This window comes from Anguilla rostrata, chromosome 1 (genome assembly GCF_018555375.3).
Source record: "Anguilla rostrata isolate EN2019 chromosome 1, ASM1855537v3, whole genome shotgun sequence".
Classification (NCBI taxonomy): domain Eukaryota; kingdom Metazoa; phylum Chordata; class Actinopteri; order Anguilliformes; family Anguillidae; genus Anguilla; species Anguilla rostrata.
In genome coordinates, this window is record NC_057933.1 from 1,061,427 (window position 1) to 1,088,257 (window position 26,831).

General features: G+C 47.6%; 2 protein-coding genes and 1 long non-coding RNA gene across 10 annotated transcripts; 2 read left to right on the forward strand and 1 right to left on the reverse strand.

Moving 5' to 3' along the window:
* The first annotated feature begins 9,116 nt into the window (after window positions 1-9,116).
* On the forward strand, window positions 9,117-13,336 carry stmn1b (stathmin 1b). Its single transcript, XM_064339583.1, has 5 exons — window positions 9,117-9,218; window positions 11,422-11,466; window positions 11,665-11,837; window positions 12,176-12,367; window positions 12,812-13,336. Exons 2-5 carry the CDS (start codon window positions 11,451-11,453, stop codon window positions 12,866-12,868), a joined length of 438 nt encoding a protein of 145 aa, XP_064195653.1. The 5' UTR covers window positions 9,117-9,218; window positions 11,422-11,450; the 3' UTR covers window positions 12,869-13,336.
* LOC135257179 (uncharacterized) lies at window positions 12,923-17,447 on the reverse strand. Its single transcript, XR_010330614.1, has 2 exons — window positions 15,874-17,447; window positions 12,923-13,468 (listed from the first exon to the last, which is right to left on the reverse strand). It is a non-coding gene; the product is annotated as an uncharacterized LOC135257179 (long non-coding RNA).
* On the forward strand, window positions 15,648-25,350 carry paqr7b (progestin and adipoQ receptor family member VII, b). Of its 8 annotated transcripts, none has more exons than XR_010330582.1 (3): window positions 17,618-17,789; window positions 18,961-21,050; window positions 21,134-25,350. XR_010330582.1 is itself a non-coding variant. In XM_064339229.1 (2 exons), exon 2 carries the CDS (start codon window positions 18,999-19,001, stop codon window positions 20,055-20,057), a length of 1,059 nt encoding a protein of 352 aa, XP_064195299.1. In that variant the 5' UTR covers window positions 15,648-15,805; window positions 18,902-18,998; the 3' UTR covers window positions 20,058-25,350. The 8 variants fall into 8 exon arrangements, 4 of the variants coding, with proteins under 4 accessions (XP_064195299.1, XP_064195367.1, XP_064195213.1 ...); XR_010330577.1 differs by having other exon boundaries at window positions 18,961-21,040; window positions 21,087-25,350; XR_010330588.1 differs by having other exon boundaries at window positions 18,961-21,040; window positions 21,124-25,350.
* The last annotated feature ends 1,481 nt before the right edge of the window (window positions 25,351-26,831 follow it).

The window sequence follows — 26,831 nt, forward strand, 5'->3', positions numbered from 1 at the left end:
CATCCACTTTCTCAATACACGGAGCAGACAGCATTAAACCAAAGGTATTAATGTCATTTTCTTATTATAACTCAGCACACAAACAATCATAGTTTATCTGTGTCAAGTTATAAAAAGAAAATATTTAACACCATTGATTTTATGCCTCTGATTCCTCACATGAATAAAAATGAACGGAACTCGGTATTTGTCTGATATTTTTAATGCAGTTCTTGTGTCACTGGATCAGGATTTTTTTTATTATTAATTGATTTTTGGATTGTGGTTCCTTCTCTGAACATGACTACATGACTCTTAGAAGCTTAGTGGTGCATTACCAGGGTGTGCTTAAAGCTCACTGACCAGGGTGTGCTTATGGGAGAATTGCATGCAGGGAAGGTGAATATGAAAACAGTGGGGTGGTGGGGGGAGTTGCCCCTCCCCCCCACCCCCCCCGGCAAACTCCCCCCTCGCCAGCGTTTCCTGTACCCTCCCCTCTCCCTGCTTCTACCTACATTGGCGGTTCAGTCACTGAACACCTGCGCCAGCAGTGCTGGCCACTTCCTGTGGAAAACAACCACTTCCCTTAAACAATGGAGTCAGAGGGGTGGGGAGGGAGTTGAAGGGCTTTCTCACAGGCAGGAGGTCACCCCACAGTGCCCCACAGGGCTGTGGCTCTGGGTGTAAGACCAACCGGAGGTGCGTGAACGTGCTCCACAACACGAATTTACAGGCGCTGTTCTGGGAACCTCAAAAGCTGATCGTCCTGAATTCACTGTTGTCATGACAGCAACAACTGGAATAGAAAGCAAGCGATGACAGATGCACACACACACACACACACACACACAGACACACAGACACACACACACACACACACACACACACACACATTCCTACAGTACGGGTGCTTTACTGGTACCTGGGCGCAGGTGCAGGTGGGCCCTGCAGGTAAGGTCTGACAGCACGCTGAGAGCAGCGTCTGAACTGCGTGCCTCAGGAACGTTAGAGGCTCGTGTGACACTAGCGTCAGGAGCAGGCGCGGCGCAGATCCCGCTGCAGCCGCCAGGAGCAGGGCTGAGGAACGATGAGCAGAGGAGCCCGGCTGAGCAGGGCTGAGGAGCGATGAGCAGAGGAGCCCGGCTGAGCAGGGCTGAGGAACGATGAGCAGAGGAGCCCGGCTGAGCAGGGCTGAGGAACGATGAGCAGAGGAGCCTGGCTGGGCAGGGCTGAGGAACGATGAGCAGAGGAGCCCGGCTGAGCAGGGCTGAGGAACGATGAGCAGAGGAGCCTGGCTGGGCAGGGCTGAGGAACGATGAGCAGAGGAGCCCGGCTGAGCAGGGCTGAGGAGCGATGAGCAGAGGAGCCCGGCTGAGCAGGGCTGAGGAACGATGAGCAGAGGAGCCCGGCTGAGCAGGGCTGAGGAGCGATGAGCAGAGGAGCCCGGCTGAGCAGGGTTAACCTGGAAAGAGAGCCAGAGCTGCCCGGGTAATTCACTGCCCCCCCGCCCCCCCTGACTCCCCCCGGCTGTAATAATTGGTTGCTTTGTTGTGCTGCTTGCAGGCTGCTTTGCCCCAGAGGGGGGGTGATGGGGGGGTGGCTGATATGTCTGTCTCATTGTACTGCTGCCACGATCGCAAACCTCACACCAAACAAAAAAACAAAAAACAGACATTCCTTTTTTATACACAATTCTCCACTCAAGAGCCTAATTGTACTTCATTCCGCAAATAATGGGATAGGACACAGGACGGGCGGTGTCTGGTGGGAAATGGGGGGGGGCAGAATTTATGAAATCAGGTCAGTTCCATTTGCGCATTTTCTTTCGAACACTTGGACGCAACTGAACACTGATTTTCCTCAAAGACCTGAACTGCATCTGTGCTGCGGTCTGTGCTGTGCCTGTGCCACAGACCACAGAGCCACAGAGTCACAGACTACAAAGCCACAGACCACAGAGTCACAGACCAGAATCATAGACCACAGAGCCACAGACCACAGAGCCACAGACTGCAGAGCCACAGACCAGAGTCACAGACTGCAGAGCCACAGACCAGAGTCACAGACCACAGAGTCACAGACCAGAGTCACAGACCACAGAGTCACAGACTGCAGAACCACAGACCAGAGTCACAGACCACAGAGTCACAGGCTACACAGACTGGCACAGGCTAATGACTCAGTTATATTTGTGTTAAAATAAAATAAGAGCATACAGTAGGAATACCCTGACCCAGTGCTTTGTAAGGCCACAGTCCTGATTTACATACAGCGTGTGTGTGTGTGTGTGTGTGTTTGTTTGTCAACATGTGTGTACACACCCCATTTGTGTGTACGGACCATGTTTGTATATGTACAAACCTGTGTGTGTGCACTTTGTGTACGCATATGCATGTGTGTGTGTGTGTGTGCATGTGTCATATGTACAAACATGAGTACCACGTGAGCATGTGTTGTGGCTCAGGGCGTGTGCATGTATGTGCGTGCATGTATGCGTGTGTATGTATGTGTGTGCATGTATGTGTGTGCATGTATGTGTGTGCATGTATGTGTGTGTGTGTGTGTGTGTGTGTAGTGTATGTGCGTGCATGTGTGTGTGCGTGTGTGTATGTGTGTGCTTGTGTGTGTGTGTGTGCGTGTGTGTGCATGTGTGTGTGTGTATGTGTGTGTGTGTGTGTGTGTGTGCATGTATGTGTGTGTGTGTGTGTGTGTGCATGTATGTGCCAACGTCACACGCAGCCCAGACCAAAGAGCCTTGCCGTTATGTAACAGTGTGATGTCACAGCTGAGCAGAAAGGCTGGCGGTGGATCTGTGCTGGCGGGGTGAGGGGGGGCGGGGTGGGGGGGGGGGGGGCGTTCGTGGCTCGTCTGCGCCTCACGTGCTGCCCGGTCACACGCAGCACGTACGCCGAGCATCGGTGGAAAGCACTCTTGGGAAAGGGCCCTTTTGGTGAGAGGCCTGCCATCTCCTCAGGGTGAGGATGGGCTGCTTCCATGATTTTCCTTTCCAATTTTAGCATCCAAGCTCAGGGCCCAGCTGCAGCCCCGATGTGATCTGCATTCTGAATGAGCACATTCAGTTAGAACAGGACTGCACTGCTGATATTTACTGTTAACCAGGGACACGCACAGTCAGAGCCCATGCACTGACACATACTGACACGCACAATCAGAGCCCATGCACTGACACATACTGACACGCACAATCAGAGCCCATGCACTGACACATACTGACACGCACAATCAGAGCCCATGCACTGACACATACTGACACGCACAATCAGAGCCCATGCACTGACACATACTGACACGCACAATCAGAGCCCATGCACTGACACATACTGACACACACAATCAGAGCCCGGGCACTGACACGTACTGACACGCACAATCAGAGCCCATGCACTGACATGTACTGACACGCACTGACATGCGCTGGGTGTGTCCTGGGCCTGTCCTGGGTCAGTCCTGGGTGTGTCCTTGATCTGTCCTGGGTGTGTCCTGGGCCTGTCCTGGGCCAGCCCTGGGTGTGTCCTGGATCTGTCCAGGGTATGTCCTGGGCCTGTCCTGGGCCTGTCCTGGGTGTGTCCGGCTCCGGGTACAGATGCAGTGTGTGCAGTGCTTTAGTATCCTGGCTCGCTGGCGGCGGGGTTCTGGCAGCGCAGGCCCAGTTGTTTGGCATGGCGGTAATCCCGGAGGGAGCTCACAGGTACACCGGGGTCCCTGAAGCACCGAAACCAACCCCGATGAAGGGGACCGCCATGGCAACCCGCTGAGTTCTTCCCAGCGGGAATCACCGACGACCCAGCAAGGGCTGGGAGCGAGCACCCGCACCAGCTGCCTGTTTATAACTATACTGACCCAAAACTGACCCGAAACTGACCAGAAACCAACTCAAAACTGACCCAAAACTGACCAGAAACTAACCCAAAACTGACCCAAAACCAACTCAAAACTGACCCAAAACTGACCCCAAACTGACCAGAAACTGACCCAAAACCAACTCAAAACTGACCCCAAACTGACCAGAAACTGACCCAAAACCAACTCAAAACTGACCCCAAACTGACCCAAAACTGACCAAAAACTGACCCAAAACCGCACAAGCTGCCACCTGTTTATAACTATAACGACCCAAAGCCGACCCAAAACCACATGTCCTCTGTCTTCTTTCATCTACAGAAGAAAAGAGACTCATTTTCATTTTCAGTTAAATTCTTCAGCAGAAAGCCACCCACTGTAAGAGCTGCTACAGGATACTGACACTGTACAGTGGCGCTAAGCAACAGATCACATGACCCCAGTTCTGTGCAGTGATGCTGTGGGATGAACATACTTACACAAGGAAACGTGCACGCAAGTTCCCCACACACACACACACACACACAGGCAAACAGCAGTAACATACACACATACAAAAGCACACAAACACTCACACGCACAGTTGCTTACCCACCCACAGCCTCCCACGCACACACACACAGAGTTGCAATTACAGCCCCCCCCCAAGCCCTGATTGCATGGCCTCTCCTCCTAATCACAGCGCCAGCACCGTGTCCCAGCTGCGGCCCAAACTGAACACATCACTTCTGCAGCTCGCTCCTCTGTGAGCAGAGTCTCAGCACAGTGCTTATTTAACTCTCAGAGTTCCCATCAAGTCACAGCGCCTGACATTTAGCAGGCAAAACCAAAGCGGGCTGTCCTGTTAGCGTACGTGTGCCTGAGATTTTGCACACCAGTCCAAACAAACACAGCCAGACGGTCCACTCTTTCTCTCTTTACTAATAAACCAACACTGGTGCTCCCCTCTCACTCTCAGATTACAGCACACGGCCTCAATGACCAAAAACATTTACAGCCATACAATGCCCCCCCCCCCCCCCCCCGGTTCTGTGCTCATCTCCCCAGCCTGGTTACCTCCCCAAAAAAGCTGCCCTTCCCTTGGAATACATGACACATCTGCTCCCAGTGGCTGTCGCAGGGTGTGCCGCTCAGAACATGGGGGCGTGGACACCCCCCCCTCCCTCGCCCCGCCCCGCCCCTCTTTGTCTCCTGGCTGGCCAGAGGCGTAGCCTGTGTGGGAGATTTGGGTGGAGAGGAGCCGAGGGGGGGGGGGATTCAGCTGGTACCATCTGCTCTCCCCCCCAGGGTGTCGGACAGAATGCGCTTTCCCAAACGAGACGCGTTTGGGTGGGGTGGCAGGAGGACCCACAGGAGGAGGGATCTGCCCTCTCTGCCAAAACAATCTGTGCTCCAGAAAAGCCAAATCTGAGTCCTGCTCACCTGCCTTTTATCTTTACTCCTCACAAACCTGGAGGCTATGCAGACACACAAACATACACACACACACACTCTCTCTCACATGCACACACACACACACACACTCTCTCTCTCACACGCACACACACACACACACTCTCTCTCACACACACACACACACTCTCTCTCACACATGCATACACACACACACACTATCTCTCTCACATGCACACACACACACACACTCTCTCTCTCACACACACACACACACACACACACTCTCTCTCTCTCTCTCACACACACACACACACACACACACACTCTCTCTCTCTCACACACACACACACACTCTCTCTCTCTCTCACACACACACACACACAGAGCCAATGGGGAAACCAACCAGAAACAAACATAAAGAACTAGAGCACACCGCTTTCTAAAAGGTCAGCATATTCTGCGCTGTTGATGTGAGGCTAAAGTCATGAAGTCTTACACTGTAAGACACTGTGAGCATCTCAGCGTGGTGGTCCAGTGGAAGCCCTGTGAAATATCCCCACGCATGTGTCTGTGTCTCTATTACAATCAGTCAGCTCTAAGGAAGCCTCGGCCCAATCAGCCTGTAACCAGACCCTGCAGAGGGCATGAAACACAACAGCAGCCGCAACACAATTTGGAGCAAAAACATTCTAAATGCCAAGTTGCTTCAATGCAGGAACTTTAAAAAAAATTATATCTATGTAGTCATTTGTGTAAAGTTCTCATCTTGCTGCAAACAAAAGCACTTTGTAGATCGATAGTAATGCTAAAAATACCACAAACGCTTGTCAAAGCGTCACAGGAACTTTTTTCTATATTTTTCCCCTCTCTCTGTCTCTCGCCACCCCGTCTTCTACACAACGGTTTCTTTTCTGTCTGTTTTAAAACAAAAATCTTGTCTCGTGACTTTTGTCATCGTAGCTAAATTTAGACCAGCTGGATCTCAGGTGTTTGGAGAGCCAGAAGCGACAGAAATCACTCCTGCTCAGTTCTGAAGACCAGTTCTGAGTAGAGAACGTGTGCAGATGTCTACACACACACACACACGCACACACACACACGCAAACACACACACGCACACATACACACACATGCAAGCACGCACACACAAGCATGCACACACACGTACACACACTCACGCAGCTACATCTCGGTTGCTGTGACACTGCTTCCTGGGGCTGTTATTTGTTGTGAAAGTGTACGGCAGAACTCAGAGTGAGTTCCAGTCACAAATCCTCTATATTCCCACAGCGTTCCAGTCACAGTCACAAAATGCCCCCCTGCTTACTGCTGGTGGGAATGCACACACACGCTGTTCTGCTGGAAGCCAGTAATGATTTAATTCAGTTATTTTGGCTCGAACCTGATCAGGTTTGACCATGACCTGTGACCCCTGGTGGGGGGGTGGGGGGAAGGTTGACGAGCAGGACAATGACCTGAAGGAGGGATGAGAGATATGGAGGACCAGAAAAAGGGTGGAGGGTGGCTGACCTTTTGACCCCCAACCCAAGGCCAGCAGATGGGAGGGGGCGATAGAGAGAGGGGGTGGGGGGGAGTAATAATGGGATGGAGAGGGAGAGAAATAGCATGATGGAGGGGGGAGGGAGGTAAGCAGGTGGGTTCAGTCCAACAAAAGAACAACAGGTAGATCAGCTACAGACAGATGTCTGTCTTACAGCGAGACCGAGCACCGTGCCTGTTCCTGTGGAAACGGGACGATGAGGGGGAGCAGCGGGCTTGGGGACCAGTGAGGGGACACCACACTCCATATGGACCTGCCACATTTCACATGCCTTTTCTAAGCATATATATATATACATGCCTCATCACCCTTTCCTTTACATCAACAGGACTATTTCACTAAGGGAACAGTGATGTTATCTTTTAGAGGTGTGTGTGCGTGTGTGTGCTATCGGTTTATTTTGGCTATAATAATGGGGTGGGGCGGTAACGCAATACCGTTTTACCGGCAGCGTGTTGCTGGGACATCAACCGCGAGCTCTAAGCTCGGGCGGCGGTCCTCACGGGATCATTAATGCGCACGCGTCGGCTGGATGCCCCGCGGACGACGGAGCTCCACTTTTGATGGACGAAGCAGCTCCGTCTCACGGCGCTAACTCATGCGGAAAGGGGGGGGGGGGGGCACCGGGGGGACCAGATGAGACTGCTCCGGTCCGCTGAGACGCTCACTGCAGAAATTACATAATTCATTTAAGGAACAATTGGCTTCCAGATCAACAGATTCCCTCCCCACCCCATGTATGGAGAACACGTTTAACGAGAATACGCTTGAACATGCTCAACGTGCAGGCAGCTGTGTTAATGAGTGTGTCGACCATGCTTTCAGTTCCTCGCGCAGCGCATATAGTGAGTAGGTCTAAACTATATGGCACTGTCGACGAAATAAGGCTAATTTACAGCACCCTATATTTTACATTTAACGATTGGTGACAGTTAAACACGGGCATTAATAATTATCCTTCGGTGAGTCAGCCCATCTGATGTTTCGTAATAGGCCCGTCAGATAATCAATGTAACATTTTCCAAACGCGGAACAGCTGCACTGATTACAGTATTGGATTTGTAGGCTACGGATTCGGTATTTTCAGGTTGTCTAGATTTTCACTGGAAGTTGGACATTTTAGAAATACTGCTGAAACTGTATCGTGATGCGGTCATCAGCTCTGCACGCGATATCTAATCTAAGATACTGGGTTTAATTACGACCGCTCTGTCCCCCATGGATCTCCTGCTACAGCACAAATCTGGAGATTAATCTGGCGGCCACGCAGAGACCAACATGTCATCATTGGGTTCACGTGCATAACGAAACGGAGACGTAATTAACCTCGCAGGGGATACAGCTAGCAGAAACATATGGCCATATACGTAGGCTATGATGTAATAATTTTAGCACAACCAGATACTTGTTTCGTAGCCTTATTATACAACAAATGCTCCTGCAGGCACAAACACGTAAACGTGACTCCAGTCTGTCTCTCACCCAAGCTAGGCACACAGAGGAAGAGAGACTCCAGCCAGAGACATGCACTTGAGTCTTACGTAATCGTGCGCACGTCGAACGACTCTCTGTGTCGCGTGGGGGACATTGTCTCGTGCTTTGTATTCTCCATTTAATATTTGTCTGTAAATCAAAATGGCCATGTTTTAATCCATGTCGGTCTGTACAGAGGAATTAAGACGTAAACTGTTAATGCAATGATGTAATAGCATAGCCAAAATTTTAATCAATGGGAACTCGTGCAAACAGCATCCTTACATATGATACCGCTCACAGCAACGCTTAATTTAATATTTTAAGTACGGACTAAAACTGAAACAGTGGACCGCTGAAATCATTGTGTTAACAGTCGTACCTTATAGCACGTACGTTCAAATGTGTGGTCATATCGCATGCCTGCATGCGTTTTGCAAAACGCTGACTATCCGCGAATTGTGGTCAAACCGCAGCAACTTGAAGTTCACACTATGAGAAGCTGTTGACAGAAGAAATATGCAGTTCGTTTAAACACAACATAACAGCTATGGAAGATTCGCGAGGGATGGAAGCTCAATAGTTACAAACTCGAAGATAGAGTAACAGCCAGACTGTTGTGTACAACCATATATATTCTTTTCAGGGTGCTGAATTAAGATGGCCTATAACCGCCAAAATTAACCAAAGTAGGCTAGGCGAAGACCGTTACACTCACATCCTCCATTTACCTCGTGGTTTTGTTTTGGTAGCATTGAATAAAAAACTACAAACCCCAGATCAGCCAGTAAGCGCTATTTTGTAACGTACAGCCAATAGGACTGCAGAATTAGCAGTGACGATATTACTTTGGTCTTTTTTTGCGCGAACAGGCAAGGCTGTTGCATAGAAGAATTCGGCGCGAGAAAGGCTGGGTAGATTGAGATTGGACTCGCAGCACTTCGTGGAGGTGGGTGTGATGTTTTTTTGTTGCAAAAATAGACGGTAGACATAATTACTTTTCGAAATAAAGCTATTGGTGTACATTCATGCTGTTTAAAAAAAAAATGCTGATATCCGTTGCAAAAACTTAATCTTGTGTATGGCGGTTTTTGCTTCTCGCTGAGGCAGCCAGCGGGCTGAATACACAGGTGCAGAGTGAATCCAGAGAGCTTTCTAGCAGTGAGACGCCTAATATGCACATGGCTTGTTCAACCGATAACTAGCTTGGAGGCATCTGGCAGAATTTTTAAATCAATTTTCTCCGTCGAAATCAGTGCCACTGGTTTCTTATCGTTTAAAGTTTTATTCGAACCGTTGTTAGCCAACGTTAGATTGCTAGCTGGTATGTCGGACTGCTACAGTTCGTTTTTATTTCTTGTGAGAGAAGTCAGACGTCGACATTGTCAACGTTGGCTAGGGAATCGGGCACAGTAAACGGAGTGAAAACCTAGAATTTTCTGAGGGTTGGGTAAGTCCAGCGCAGTTGCCTGTTGGATTATAAATAATTTGGCTTTTGTTCGTTATTTTAGCTAATTTACCTGGTCAGATGCACGGTTGTTTAGCTATTTTAATTGTGACTTCTTGTGGGCTCTTACGATGCGAAGTTGTTGAATAATGCGTTGTATGCACTGGGTATGGGTGATACTGCTGACGATTTGGGTGTGAACACCGTTTGGAATTGCATCTTTGAAACGGTCAGTGCAATTTATTGGCTAATTCGCTAGCTTTCACCTTCATTTTAGTATAAACCTTAACTTTACTTTAGTGCTAATAACTCAACTAGTTGAAGGACAGCATGTCCGTTGTTGGCTATTGATTGTGATCGTTAATCGGCGGGTGGGGTTTTTGTTCTTAAATTTGTTATTTAAAGCCCGCAAAATGCGTGAGCTTCTCAGCCTGATGCGAATTGGTAGTTATTAGTATGCAAAGTACCTATTTTATGCATGAATTGACCGATCATTTTGCTACAGTAACTAGGTGCTTTATTGAAGTGGGCTAACCAGCTAGCTTTCTTGAACTTGTGCTGGGTGGAAAGGGGAGGGGGAGCGGGCGCGCGCGCTCGTCTTTGTTTGCAGCTGCTGATCACTACAACAGCGCTTTTGTTGGGTTCTCGCTCCCTAAAACTTTTTACATTAAATCATACGGTGAAGATCCCGCCCCCAAGCATTTGAATTCGTCCTGTGGAATAGCACATTTGGCCAATTTTCTTTCTTAAAAAATAAATAAATCCGTGAAGCAATTTCCTAATGTGTCAAAGGCGACATGGCTTGTGATTGTCACTTGACTTCTCTCTACCCGCTGAGGGCTTGTAATGTGGATTTTCACCGCCTCTGACAGGGTTTAAAATGGTTCGCCCGTCACTCCGCCTGTCCGGTCCGGTCCGGTCCGGTCCGGTCCGGTCCGGTGTGTGAGCGAGCACAGAACCGGGCTGTCATGCGGTGCCTGGGCGTTTCTTTTGTTCCCCACCGACGCCGTGATCTCAAAAAGCCACTGTTTGAATACAGCACGTCGTATGCGATTTTATTGTCCGATATGCCAAACGGCGACAAAGGATTAATGAAAGGGGAAGACTTCCGCTGCTGTTAGATCGTACCCCCCAGACGCTGCTGAGTTCGTGGATTCGCAGTTTAGATGGATCTTCCCAACCACAGATTATCTCCGGCTAATGGGTTCTTTAGATGGGCACAGCTCCCAGATTAAGATGCTCCGACCCATTTTCCGCACGGAGGGGGTACGCCTGACAGTTGTTAAATTGCGGTTTTGGACAGCAGGTGTGCAGGCGGGGTGCAGTTTTATACTCGATTACACTTGTAAATAATTATCCTTTTGTATTTACCGGCCAGTAAACAGGTGTTAAATTGACGGTGAATTTGAGCTTTTATCCTGCACGATAGCCAGGACAGGTAGGTAGGTGAGTGCCAGATGAAATGTTTCAGACATTCTCCACCAGAGGGCGCAGTTTTTTTAATAAGCCAGAGAAGATGCAATGTCATCGCCAGAGTAGTGCTGTACCCCAAAATATTATTTTTATTTTTGACCTAAATTCCTCTAGGATTAACGAAGGCTGTTAATATCTCCGAGTTATAATTGAGGAAGAAGTTCAACCCCTTTGAGGTGATGTTTACTATTGTCAGTTAATTTGCATATTTTTTCTTTTTTTCTTTTTGAAGTTACCTCTGCCTTTTAGACTTCAGCTGAAATGGACTCCTCTAGTGGTAAGTACACGCAACTGCACACTTATTTTATTTGTGTATTATTATTTTAAATTTTATTGTGAATGAATTATCGTAATTCTGGTTTATTGTAAATACACTTAGCATGTCACTGCGGAGTTTTCACAGCTGAAGTGCATCAGGTGCTTTATGTTAATAGCAGTGTGAATGTGACCCCCCCCCCCCCCCTCCCCCCCACAGATATCCAGGTGAAGGAGCTGGACAAGCGGGCCTCAGGCCAGGCCTTTGAGGTGATCCTTAGCCCCTCGGCCCCGGATGCCAAAGGAGAATTCCCCCTGTCCCCCCCCAAAAAGAAGGACCTGTCTTTGGAGGAGATTCAGAGGAAACTGGAAGCAGCTGAGGAGAGGCGCAAGGTAGCCCCCCCCTCCTCCCCAAATTTGGGTTTGTTTAGTAGCCCTTATATAGGTGCAGAGTAGAAGTCTGCAGGAGGTGACTGGATGTGTGTGTCTCTGTATGGAATGTGATTGGATGTGTGTATCTGTGCAGGATGTGACTGGATGTGTGTATCTGTGCAGGATGTGACTGGATGTGTGTATCTGTATGGGATGTGACTGGATGTGTGTGTCTGCAGGATGTGACTGGATGTGTGTGTCTGTGCAGGATGTGCCTGGATGTGTATATCTCTCTGCGGGATGTGACTGGATGTGTGTATCTGTGCAGGATGTGACTGGATGTGTGTGTCTCTCTGCAGTCCCATGAGGCGATGGTCCTGAAGCACCTGGCGGAGAAACGGGAGCACGAGAAGGAGGTGCTGCAGAAGGCCGCGGAGGAGAACAACAACTTCAGCAAGATGGCGGAAGAGAAGCTCAACCAGAAGATGGAGGCCAACAAGGAGAACCGCAACGCCCGCATGGCAGCGCTCAACGAGAAGTTCAAGGAGAAGGTGGGCGTGCCCCCCCCCCCCCCCCCCCCACACACTCGCGCACGCGCACACACTCACGCACGTACACATGCCAATGTCATTTACTCAACCTCATCCTCACTCGCTCTGTTCTGTTAAATTTGACGTCAGTAAGTTTTTTTTTTTTTTGCTCTGAACCTCATTTTGGTTGTATATTTACATTTTAACAGGACTGTGTTAGCTGGATCATGTATGTATATGTATGTGTGCCTATATATATATATATATATATATATATATATATATATATATATATATATTGTAGATAGATAATTTCTTACTGTGTTGGATTGTTTTAGATTGTATCGTAGTGAAATTTCTGATTTTCTTGAACTGTTGCCTCAAGAATGAAAACGGGCACCCCCTGGTGGTGAAGCATGGGGTTTACACTCCTGACGGGACTTTTCTCACCCCCTCTCTCCTCAGGACAAGAAGCTGGAGGAGGTGAGGAAGAACAAGGAGACCAAAGAAGGAGAGAACTGAGTTCCACGTGTCTCTAGCGTCTGTAGGGTTTTTTACGTATCCAAAGAGTATGTGTTATTTTTATTTTGTATGTTTTTTTTTTTTGTTAGTTTGTTTAACGGTCAGTATTTTGGTTTTGTTCACTGTCCGCCTCGTTACACAGGAGGAGAGGTAGAGGAAATCTACAAGTTCACAAGTTTCTTCTTCTTTGGGGTGGGGTTGGGTCTCCTTGGTTGTACCTTTCATGACTTTAGGTGTGGACATTCCTTTTTGTGTTCACGGTTCCATTTCTGTATCTAGTTATGTCACAGCTTTTTGACCTTCAGAACAAGCAGTGTTTACTGACTAAAAAAAATGATGATAAAAAAAGCATGCATGTTATGCATAGGTCTGTAACATTGTCTGTTGCATAGTGCAAGTTTAATCTGTGCTTGTGTAATGTCAAACTGCTGTTCTCTGGAGTTTAATAAAAGCGTACATTCGTTTGTTTTTTGGGTCTCCTGTGTGTTTTGGCCACTCGCCGAGGAGAATCCAGCAGTCCCGATCCTGGAATCGGTCTTCGGGTCTTGGGTCCACCTGATTATTGCACTTGTCTTGCTTTTGGTGTGGGGTGGAAAATGCCTATTGGAGGGGTATTGCAGATTAGCCATTAGATTGGGTAAAGTCTGTATTCGTAATACAACGGAGCAACACAATTAGATGGGGTAAAGGGAATTATGGGTATTGGGTAAAAACAGTTATTTGGCTTAACCATGTATAAAAAATAAAAAAAACTTAAAATTGAAATCATGATGTGCAGTGGAATGGTGTTTGTTCCCTGTTGTCATGGCAGCGGTGAGTTCCCAGCATGCCCTTGTGTTCTGCCCATGGCTACAGGTTTGTGATCCGTGCCACATCTGAACAGGTTTAAGGTCAGGGCCTGTGTTTTAGGGTCTGGACTCCCTGTCCATATTCCAGTCTAATCCATTCAAACCTGATCCTAGGTCTGCAGTCCCCTACCCTGTGACCCTCAGTTCTACTTTTAATGAGTTAAAATGGAAGATAAGGGGGGGCAGGAAAGTCTGACCCTAGATCAGTACTGATAGGCTGCACTTTATTGAACCTCGTGGGGTAATGTGTTCTCTCCCTTTGCCCCACCCTTAGCCATGTATTTAGGGGCAGTGGGCAGCCCCAGTGCAGCGCCCAGGGACCAGCTCCAGTTCTGAGGCCAGGGCCTTGGTCAAGGGCAACGGCAGGAGTGTACCTGACCTGCTACTCTTAATGAAGAACAGCCCTGAATTGGGATCAGCTTCGCCTTTTAAGCTCACTGAGTATGGGTGGGCATTTGGGCGGTGGAAATCGCATTATGCTGCGTGCACATGGCTGATCAATGCTGATCTATGATCAGCTTCTCTTCACTCACAATGAATAAGGTTGGGATAAGGATGGGCAGCTGATCCATGATAAGGAGGGGTACGCGTAATGGATTGATCGATTACTCCTCAGATGTGTGCCTGCTAAATCATTCTCTCATAAAGGCTATGCATGTACAGCTATGTGCTGGAACTTGGCTCCTTGTATTATAAAGAAGAAATCCACCAAAATAGAGGACATTTCTTCATCTAATATGAACGAAATAAAGCAAGTCTATATTTTGAGGCGCATGTATTGATTGCAGTTATGCTTTTGTTGGTGAGCTGTTGTATAAGTGGGATAATGTCTGAGCGGTTGAGCATTATGCAGTTTGAATGCTCTGCGCTGTGGGAAATTGCCCGAGGTGAATTTACGTCTATTGAAACGAAAACCTGCGTTTCAAAATATGCAAATCTATCATAAACCCTGCATGCATAAAGCCTTTAAAACCTGTTTGTTGGCGGTAAGTGTGGCTGTTTGCTGTATGTTCGGAAGCGGACTGTCAGCCATGGCCAGGTATGAACGAGCACAGGCTGCTTTGTAACAGCAGTACTGCCGAGGACGGGAAGCAGGCCGGATGGGAGTAAAGGCTCCTCGGATCATGTTACAGGTAAGACACATAGAGCATCCTGCACTTCAGCCTGTAAGCAAATTACACTAATTATAAAACTATAATTCAACTGAACTTTGAAATGTTATTCATCCCATTTTCTTTGTCACAGTAAATGTATGCAATTAAAAGCTTGTTGCTACTGACATCTAGTGGAAATCTAATGTAAAAACAACAGATTTGAATTAGCTTTGCTGTTGAGATTCTACTAAAAGTGGTTTCATTTAAAATTTCTCCTGCTTTTTTTTGGCCATTTTTAGCTCTTGTCTCCATTAGAGGACAGAACGGATTTCTTTCCCATCTCCTCAAGCAGCGCTGTAAAAGACAGCTGGGACAGCAGACCTCCTTAAAGAGGGGAACAGCTCCAGGCACACCTCTTCTGTTAGCTGGTAACCCTCAGACATTTGGAAGTCAAGTGCCAGGGTCACACACTTAAGGTGAGCACTGATCAGAGTCCACTGTTAAATTAAATGGCACAGTACATTTTACTCTAATAGAATCCATTTGGCTGCTCTTGGACTCATATAAAGTTATGTCAGAGTTAAACAAACACAGCATTTCACCTACAACAGCAGTACACATCTTCAAACAGGGCGCTCAAACAACTGCCCAGCTAAGACCAGTGAGAAGTAAGGATAAACTGCCTGCAACAGTGGTCTCCAACCCTGGTCCTGGAGAGCTACAGGGTCTGCTGGGTTTCAAGTGACTCTGCACTTCATGAATCAATTAGAGCAGTTGATTACACCGTTAACTCATCTTGTGTCTTGTGTCTCAAGATTTTAAGGTGAAACCAAAAACCAGCAGACCCTGTAGCTCTCCAGGACCAGGGTTGGAGACCACTGTCCTACAACAAAAAACACCTACTGGAAACAAACCGGAGAAGCGTGACGTCGGCGGGCCGAGCGCCATGCAGCTGCGGCGGCTGAGAGGTCACGCTCTTCATTAATAGCCGCGCGGTAGGTCTCTCTATATCGAGTACAAGCAAAGCTCCGTTTCACAGGGGAAGCACTTTAATTCAAATTACCTTAACTACAGGCGTGTGTCACATGCATTATCAGGTCAGGCCCATCCGCTGGCCGTCAGGTGCTGCTTCGGTAAAAAAAACGTAGAAATTGCTCCACATCCAGTAAGAAATCCTGACATTTACCCTTACCCTCCCTGCGCACACGGAGAATGCAGAAGTAATGCTTACAGTGTGCATTGAAAACATTTCAGTGCTGAATCCAATCCGACAGAATAGACTCCCTTCTAATAGAGTAGGCGTTAGACTACATCTGAACCGTATTTGACTCATTTAAACTGAGGGAGATTTGCTGATGCTGAAATAGTGCCCACGCGATAATATTTTGCGTTGCTCATTTTCTCCCAAGTTGGATACGAACACATTCCTTCTCTAGATATTGTAAAACGTGTCGCTTTAACAACTGAAACAACAGCGGGAGCGATGCATTTCACATAAAGGGAAATGCTTCTCATATTTCACATTAAATTACGTTGACATGTATGCTGCTAAACCCGTGCTTGCTGGCAAGATAGCAAGATTTTATAGGCAGCGTCGTTCGGACTCCTGTAGCAACTTGCCAGCTGTGTCACAGCCTCTGAAGCGTAGACCCACCCTATAGATATTCCTGAAGAGGCAGCACAATAACATCGTCTACACCCACACTCTACACCACTGGGAGTGTAATGCATTTCTGCGTTCCTTCGTAGGGTTTCAATAAACAATGACATCCCTTCACGACCACAGACCACCGTGCTGTCTCCTCCACGTTCGTCCTGCTGCTGGTACCACAGAGGTGGGGAAGCGACGGGTGCAATAAAATCAGTCACCAACTAAAAACAAGACAATTGAGTAATCCTGTTGATGGCATGTATCACTCATTGCGAAAGCAAGTGGAATGTAAGGATTGCGAAAGCAACTTCTTTTCGTTGTCACTGATTTTTTTACCCACAGTTCAGTCCAATAGTGAATCCTCCTGGTCCTTAGAACACAGGACAATATGTAAAAACATTAAGCCTAATTACAAATGCAACTGTTCCAAATGTAAGCAGGCCCAGTGCAGCAAATAGCATTATCCAATGAAAATGTGTGAAAACAACGTGAAAAATCAGTGGCAATATCAAAGCAAACAATGTAGGTAAATGTCAGCAAGGAGTTTACAGAAATGATGGCAAAGTGATAAACTGTCAGTCCAAACCCATTAGAGTTAGTTTTCTGATTCACGAAGGTAGATTGGCGATTTCAGCAATCACCAAAAATAAAATAGCCGAACTGAGAATAAAGATGTTAAAACTTCGCATTTCTCTGTAGAATGAATCAGTTCAATGACACACGTCGCTCGAATCCCAGGTCACGGCTTCGTTGTGTTCGAGGTGACTACAGACGCGAGAGAGACTCGCTGCCCTGAATTGACAGCAAAGACTATATGTGGGGTGGTGCTCTGTCGAGGAAACCAGTGTTTTATGCGCGCCGTTGAGTTAATAATGCACAATGCAGCTTTCATCGATAGAACCACCGTTTTCACTTCACCTGGTAATGATCCATACTGTCTTTATCCTCTTATATAGGCCAAGCGTGTGCGGGCTTTTAAAAAAAAAAAAACACAGTGAATTCCAGTCTAGTCACCCAGCCCGGTCTTGGACTTGCCCATTTAGACTTTCCAGGCTTACTCTATTGGTTAGAATCCTCGAGAAACAGCTGGGACCTCCGATCGGTGAACAGTGATTGGTTAAAGAACCTGCTCCTCAGACGCCCGTGGTCTGTCGAAGAGGCACTGCCCATTTCCCGATCGCCGTCCTGCGCGAGCCGACGGACGCTTTAGCAAAGGAATTTATTATTATAAGAGAAAAAGATGCGATGTTTTATATGCGTATGCACGGTAGCGAAACCTGACACTGACTGAAGAAAGACACGCCAGTAGAGCCGAGTTCTATTTTAAGGTAGGACGATGTACAGTACGCGCTCTATGATCATCTGCAGTTGATTGAAATATGGCTAACTAGCTAGCAGTCTGTAAATGGGCTGTGGAAAAAAAATCACGGCTTGGATAGGACGGCAAGGCGAATGTATACAGTATGATCTATTGTGAGCATTTAGAGAACTCCTGCATTTATTTGTATGCGTGTGTTTAATTAATAAAATACCAGATTCTCTGAAAACCTGTCAGTTGTATAGAGAAATGCAAGAGACGATGCAGGAAAACAGAGTTTAATATGCAAATGCGCCCAGACTACGATTTAACGGCGAGATAATTTTTCCACATGTGAAAGTTTCTTTAAAATGGTTTTATTAGAAGTTATTAAAAGGTTTAAAAACTTATATCCGTTGTACTATATTTGGAAAAGGCCATTGATTTTTCCTATTTCACACATGTTCATCCGTGTGGTATCGGAACAGAACTGACTGTGGGAGGCACCGCCTGAATTATTGATTTCTTACATGCTCGCCTCTTTTGATTCGTCCACTCTGTCGTCGATGCCGTATTAATGTTTTAAAGATGTACTCGCTGGTAAATACATTAAATCGATGCGGCGTGAAGCTGGATTCGCGTGTGTTACGCAACCGCTTTCCATTCATTGTTCCGCGCTGCGGTCATGTTCGCAGTTCGCCGTTTGATTGGCTGAGCCTCGTCTCCGAGTCTTCACACACACCGATGTGGAATTCATTCGTTTAGGCCGTGGCTATTTCCTCGACGTTAAAATGCACCGTTGGAGGCAGTAAAAAAGAGAAATAATGATGTGTGCTGAATGTTTCTTATAGAAAAATAAAATATAGGAATGCATACAGTCATCAGGGAGAGAGACAGGACCATTTCATGGTAGATAAATGATTGACTTTATAAACTTAGTGGATGCAGGGGTTAAATCATACACCTTATAAAGTGTTATTACATAATGGATTATAAATATACTCTATGTGTGTGCATTTATATATTTATGGATTGTCTATTTTGCAAGTGCACTCAGGGTTTTAAAAATGACTCTCGAAGGATTGCCTGAATTCTTTTGCCTCTCGGGCTGGTGATTTACAACTTCCTATTTTTCCACTGTAGTCCATTCATCAGCTCAGACCCCCACATCTACAGTTTCTCCCTCTGGCCTTCGCCTACAGATCCCACAGTGCACTGAGCCCCGCCCTTCCTGTTCACCATGGCGACGGTGGTGATGGAGCAGATCGGCCGGCTGTTCATCAACGTGCAGCAGCTGCGGCAGATCCCGCGCCTGCTGGAGACCGCGTTTCCCACGCTGCCTTGCACCGTGAAGGCCGCCGACGTGCCCTGGGTGTTCCGCGAGCCGCACATCCTGGCGGGGTACCGCCCGCCGGACCAGTCCTGGCGCTACTACGGCCTGACGCTCTTCCAGCGCCACAACGAGGCCGTCAACGTGTGGACCCACCTGCTGGCGGCGCTGGTGATCCTGGTGAAGTTCCGGCAGCTGTCGGAGACGGTGGACTTCCTGCGGGACGCGCACGCGCTGCCGCTCTTCATCGTGCTGCTGTCGGCCTTCACCTACCTCTCCTGCAGCGCGGCGGCCCACCTGCTGTCCGCCCGGTCCGAGCTCTCGCACTACACCTTCTTCTTCCTGGACTACGTGGGCGTGGCCGTGTACCAGTACGGCAGCGCCCTGGCGCACTACTACTACGCCATCGAGGAGGACTGGCACGCCCGCGTGCGCGGCTGCTTCCTGCCGGCCGCCGCCTTCCTGGCCTGGCTGTCGTGCGCGGGCTGCTGCTACGGCAAGCTGGAGAGCCGGCGGCTGCCCAAGGCGGCGCACAAGCTGTTCCAGGTGGTGCCGTCGGGCCTGGCGTACTGCCTGGACATCTCGCCCGTCCTGCACCGCATCCACGCCTGCTCGCTGCGCGGCGGCGCCGACCCCGCCGTGGACTACCACCGCTGCCAGGTGCTCTTCTTCCTGGTGAGCGCCTACTTCTTCGCCTTCCCGCACCCCGAGCGCTGGTTCCCCGGGCGCTGCGACTTCATTGGCCAGGGCCACCAGGTGTTCCACGTGTTCCTGGTGCTGTGCACGCTGGTGCAGATCGAGGCCGTGCGGCTGGACTACGGCACGCGCCGCGCCCTCTACCAGCGTCTCCACGGCGACCTGGCGCACGACTCGGTGGCGCTGTTCGTCTTCACGGCCTGCTGCAGCGCGCTGACCGCCTTCTACATGCGCCAACGCGTGCGCGCCCTGCTCAGAGACAAGGAGGAGTAGGGGTGTGTGTGTGTGTGAGTGTGTGTGTGTGTGTGCACGCATGTGTGTGAGCGTTGTGTGTGTGTGTGTGAGTGTGTGTGTGTGTGTGTGTGTGTGTGTGAGTGAGTGTGTGTGTGAGTATGTGTGTGTGTGTGTGAGTGTGTGAGTGTGTGTGTGAGTGTGTGAGTGTGTGTGTTTGTGTGTGTGTGAGTGTGTGAGTGTGTGTGTGTGTGTGTGCGTGTGTGTGTGTGTGTGTGTGTCTGTTGAGAGGAACAGATTCACAAGCCAGTCCGAGAGAGAAAGGAGAGGAGAGATGAGGGGAATAAAGCACATTTTCAGTGAAAAAGGCATAAACAGCAAACAGCCCCCGTGGTGTTTCCGAGGCTTCTCATATACGCGGTCTGTTGGAAATAAAGCGGCCATTGTCTGAGCAGGCCAGGGGAAGACATGGACGTCCTCCACAGAGTCCACTGTGTGTCTGTGAATCGCCCATTCTGTGACTCGACCTCATTTCTCAAATGGACGCGTTCTTCCTGTGAGTGCTCTGAGACCGTCGTCAGCAAGGGGGTGAAAAACTGAGCACATCTGAAGAAGAAACACTCGATCAAAGCTGAAGCAGGGACTTTATCCAGTACGATACAGACTTTCAGTCCTGGCAGGTTCTTCTTTGTGACTGGGTAACTCACGGACCACTGTGGTCCTCCTCCCAAAGAAACAACAGTTCCTTCATTTCCCCCCTAGATGGCGATATTAAGGGGATGCCTGAAAATCCCGTCTGAGAGCAGTGCCTGTTTTTGCTCTTGTAATTTTCTGAATTTAATTTTGTTTGGTGGTCATGTGGAGAGTTGGTGAGACGTAACCGGATCTGTAGGATTATTCTGTCCCTGTAATTCCATCCTTCCACACAGCTCCAGTGCAGAATAAGTACACTTACAGTCAGAGAGCCACTCTACGCATGTTAGCATGCAGTAATCAGGGTTCCCAAGAGCCACTCTACACATGCAGTAAAGCGGAGTTCCAAAGAGCCACTCTACACATGTTAACATGCAGTAAAGCAGAGTTCCAAAGAGCCGCTCTACACATGCAGTAAAGCGGAGTTCCAAAGAGCCGCTCTACACATGCAGTAAAGCAGAGTTCCAAAGAGCCACTCTACACATGTTAACATGCAGTAAAGCAGAGTTCCAAAGAGCCGCTCTACACATGCAGTAATCAGGGTTCCAAAGAGCCGCTCTACACATGTTAACATGCAGTAAAGCAGAGTTCCACATAGATACTCTTGTTGTAAAACTGCTTCTTTGTGCTTAAAGTGGCTACTAAGACCAGCCTATGGACCACTGGTCCAGTTAATCAGTCCCTCAGTCCAAAGGCTGTGGTCTGGTAACTGGTGAACTGCCATGTCCTTGATGTGGGGATTAGTGAGGGGATTAGTGCCCAGAACCTACTGATCACACAGTGCTCCAGACTTCAGCCTTAAACATGGAGCAGGAGCTGAGCTGGCCACAGTCCTGCCCAAATGTGCCAGTGTCATGTGATCACTGAGTGTGGGCATCAGAGCAGCCGTCGCCTGTTACTCACGGGAGAGCGGAGGAGGAAGGAGCTGAGTGGTCTCATGAGTGACAAGCAGGCTGCAGCGCCCCCTGGTGGTGTCCCAGGGACACTGGCAAAGCTGTCTGCGTGAGATGGCTATGTGCCCTGTGTGCCCTGGGTTAGTGTGATGTCTCTGTTGGCATGGTGACGGTGTACCTTCTGCATCCCAAAGGGCTCAAAGTTCATCTTTGCCTTTCCTCATTCTGTGCATGCCGACGCCTTTGCATGCATTCTGTGCGTTACTGCCTCTGGCGGACATTTTGTGTAGCAGGTCAGCGCTTTACGGATTTGGTGATGTGGGCGTGGCCAGGGCTGCCATATGTAGGCGGGGCCAGGGGTGAGGGTGTGGTTTTGCTTTTTGAGTGAGATCATCATGACAGAACTCATTCTGGTTCTTCCCCTGGTTTCAGGGTTGAGTAAGAAACAGGTCGTGTCCCAAACTAAGCACTTGCCTACTGTCGAGCGTAGTATGTTGAGTACGCCAAATGAGAAACCTAAGTAGGCCAAAATTTCTCTCGGTGTAGTGTACTGAAAATCCTGGGATGAAATTCTTATTTCGGGGATTTCTCTGAGTATAGTTGGGAGCGTACTTTTCACTTTGGTCTCTTAAATATGACACGCTGCTTTGCTGACTTTCTCCTTCAGTAACAACAACAAGCATAACTACATAAGGGCGAAACGTGTTACAGCACTTACAGTACGGCTGGAAAATAATACTGAGAATGTTTATCGCAAACTGCCCATCGTATACTAAAATATATGCACTACAATAGTTAGGAGGCTGATTCAGACACAGTTCTTACCTACTGACATCATCACTCTGCACCATAGTCTGACATCATCACTGTGCACCATAGTCTGTCATCATCACTCTGCACCATAGTCTGTCATCATCACTCTGCGCCATAGTCTGACATCATGACTCTGCACCATAGTCTGTCATCATCACTGTGCGCCATAGTCTGTCATCATCACTGCGCCATAGTCTGTCATCATCACTGTGCGCCATAGTCTGTCATTATCATTCTGCGCCATAGTCTGACATAATCACTCTGCGCCATAGTCTGACATCATCACTCTGCACCATAGTCTGACATCATCACTCTGCACCATAGTCTGACATCATCACTCTGCGCCATAGTCTGTCATCATCCCTGTGCGCCATAGTCTGACATCATCACTGTGCGCCATAGTCTGTCATCATCACTGTGCGCCATGCTGTCTCACAGCCCCAGAGCCTTCCCCTGTGTACGATTTCCCCTGAGGGTCTGACAGAGGTACATATTCCAGCCTTCTATTCTGACTTTTTTCTTTCGGCCTTGTGATAAATGACTTATCTCCTCCAGCTCTAGAGAGAGACTTATCCCTGCTCTGAGCAGGTATATGTTCTGGAACTTTCTTTCCTAACAGCCGGTCCAGGAGCACTTTTACCTGGCTTTATTCCTAATGCTAAACATGTGGGCAGAATATGTCCGGGAGAGGGATGATGTCACTGGCACATGATGCCATGGCTAGATGATGCAGCTGAGAGAAGAAGCCAGCTGCATTGTCCTGCCTTGGTGCGCAGTGCTCCCAGAACAGGTGTGAAAAAAGGAAATAGCAGCCATTTTGGCTCCCAGTACCCTTCGTGGGGACAGGACCCATGGCCAGTGGCATGTTAACTGGCAGCCTTTGGTTCAGCTTATTTCCTGAGTGAGAAACCTGGGGGCCCTTGTGGTGTGTTTCTCATGTGCTGTAACTGAGAATCTGTGACCTCCTACAGGAATGAAATGAGTCAAATGATAATAGTGGAGTGGTGCTGTCAAAGATTATTATATTTAAAGAACTTAGACTTTGGGTTTTTCAGTCCTATGTTTTATAAAAACAGAAATTAGTCCGTACAAGTCTCTGATTGGTCACATTGCATTGTAGTCAGCAAATCAAAAGCTATTATTTTGGCTTATTTTGTTAGCATATGTTCATATTCGGACTGTAATTGTCATAGTTAACTTGCCAGATGGCCTGCTATCTAGCCTCTTCTCTGTACAAGCTAGCGGGAATGCAAGCTGCTGGTTGTGTAAGGAACAACAGTAGGTCATGCGTTATATTTGACCAATCAGAGACTGGTAGGCAGAATCATAACTTGTCTCAAGTATCCCTATTACCTTTATCAGATTGTCATAAACAAAATCATGTTCTCAAAATCTTTGACAGAGCCTTCATAATGTTATTGCTAAACTCTTATTTATTTTGTAGAAACTTGCAGTTTGTCAGTGAAAGTCTATGGGGGACTGCTTCTTGCGTAGACAATGCCATATTGTTATGCCTCTAGTGGTCAAGTATTTGGACATGTTAATGCTTGTGCACGCAATACCCACAATCCACCACTCCATGGGCCTTATGTAGAAACAGTTTTGCTTATTTTATACCCTGATATCTATTTAGAATAATAAAATTAAAGTGTGAATTGATGTCTTTTAAACAATTTTGCCCGCTGCAGTAGTTTTTGTATTTTTACTAAAACTTCCTTAAAAAAATGCCTGTTTGTTAATATTACACATGTGTATAATTCACAGATAAAGTGACTTAAGTAAAACCTTCTGATCATGACAGAATCATATGTGTTCTATACTCATAGGGTGTTGATCTTTCTGTACTGGTTCTGTGTTTTTCTGAGAACTGATGTCACATTTTTGTGTACACTGTTTGTGTAAAAGAAGTGCTTGTTATGAGCTGTTATACGGGTACAGGCTGTGTATTTTATGTGCAAGGAGACTTGTGATGCCGCAGGTTCATGTTTGAGCCCAGGAAAACCTCTCTGACATCAATCCTATGGGACATTCTGACTGGATTACAGAACACAAGCCCAGTGATTCCTTTGTGACATCACTCTTACATGATGTGCTGACTGGAACACAGAACACAGGCCCAGTGATTCCTTTGTGACATCACATTTATTAAGTGCCAGGTTGACAAGAATTTGGAGGAAAGGCCCTGTGAACTCTCTGATGTCATATTTAAGCGACACATTGGCTGCAATACACCATGAAAATGCCCTATGTCACTGCCACTGTGGAGGCACATGCCACACCTGTCAGAATGGATACTTGCTTTGCCCACAACGTACACTCACTGTAATGACCAGGAACGTTGTATTTTTTAGCTTTTTCTACTAGCTAATAATACTTCGGACAAACTCACCAGCTAGTTAGCTACTTTAATAATGTAATGTTTTTGTTAACCAGGTCAGCTGCTAACGTTATACATAGTAAGTGTTCGCTCAGTTAAGACAATGAGTAATTAGATTGCAGAATAACGTAGCTAACTGCATGGTAAAGAAATGAAATAAGAACAGGAACATGCGTGTACTGTACCCTAGTGTACTAGGATTTATTAGTTTCAGTCATCGTCATCGTTGCTGTGAGCATAACTATGTTAATGACACCGCACTTCCATGGTGTATTTACAAATTGAGCAGAGGAAATGCTGTATGATGCAGCTGAGCTTTTACAGAGAGGGGCGCACAGAGCTGACCTCGCACGTCGCAGGAATATGAGGTCACAGAGAGAGGAGGAGGCGCAGTGAGCTGGTGTCCGGGTCCAGGTGGCCGGTGACAGTGTGAGACGGGCAGTTTTGGGGCCGTGGGGGCGCATGTTCTTCCTGGAGGTCACACTGGACAAGCAGAGCACTTCAGACGAAAACGCGATGAACCATGTAAAAAAAAAAAAAAAAGACTGTGTTAATGCACTGTGGTATTAAAGAATTAAACTAATAAGGTTAATAATAAGGCCCTGCCATCCTGGTCTTTCTTCTGTGTCTGAATATAAATTTATTGAAAAAAAGCCATACCAATTTCGCCTTTTTCTCTCAGTTATCATTTTCTCACCTTACAATCTTGAGTTAATATGAGATTCATAATGTATACGCCGCTCCTGCCAAAGTTATTAATGCCTTGAGCAGGAAAGCCCGTATAAAATGTACAGTACAGTTAATGGGCTTTATCATATGCTCAAAAATGGGAAACTTACATTCTTCCTGATTTTGTTCAAATAATACTTTTTTGTGAAGAAACCTGTCACAGTTACTCTCTCATTGTGCATTCTCACTTTGCAAGGAGTCAGACACCTTCTATTGTACTGCATGATTGGTGGATTAGAGTGGAGTATTTGACCATTCCTCCTTACAGAATCTTTCAAGGTCCTCCAGTCTGTGCTTGTGGACTGCCCTCTTCAATTCACATCACAGATTTTTGACCGGGTTTTAGTCTGGAGGCAATTAGCAAGTGAACAGTTCAGTGCTTGTGAGGCATTCTACCGTATATCAGGGCGATGAATAATTTTGTAGGAAACTAAGCAACATTTATCAAAGCATGCCCCTCACTGCAGACGCCGTGTATCCCTTGTTATTAGCATGGTAATTAGAATTTAAACTGAGCCTCAGCTGAAGGCAAGGCCCTGTAAGCATTGCATAATTTTTAAATGAAACAATAAACACTGAGGAAAAACAGGAGAAAAAAAATGAGATTTCATATTTAATTTAAAATTTACAGCCAATTCTGGTCACAGGTGCCGCTGCATCTGAGGTCACCTGCGCCTCATATTCAAACGGGTGTCATTTTGTTTTCTTTCAGTCAGTCTCACGGTCTCATAGGTGCTGCAATATCAGATGAGCCCACAGGGGGGCAGCCTTGCCAAAGGAACGATGATGCAGACCTTCCACGCACGCATTGCATTCTTTCTTCATGGCTGCGGAAAGCTCAGGACGGGCTTCTGAAGAGCAAGTTATAAACGGGTGACACGTCTAATCCCCCTCAGTCGCTCTCAGCATAATGTAGAGGGGAACCGCGCTCTCAGCATAATGTAGAGGGGAGCCGCGCGCTGGTGGCGGCGCTTCTGAGGAGCGACTCTTCAGACCAGCGCGGGCGCGTGTTTTTTTCGTGCGCGGGAGGGAGAGGTAATCCCTTCAGAGGGCCCGTGAAGATGCCCTTTCTCCAAACACCTGCGCAGATTTAAATAAATATGTGCAAAGTATTGCCCTTAAAGGCTCCTGAGATTCCCACAGAAAAGAGGACCGGCTTTTTTCACGAGCAGCCGTAATCCTCAGGCATTACTTCAGGCAGATGCATTCAGAAGACAAATGAAATAAGATTTCCCTGTTTTTGGAGGCCGGCGCTGTTTGAGGGGTGCAGCGATTATCACCAGCTGGAAAAGCGAGAGATTCACGGCTGAT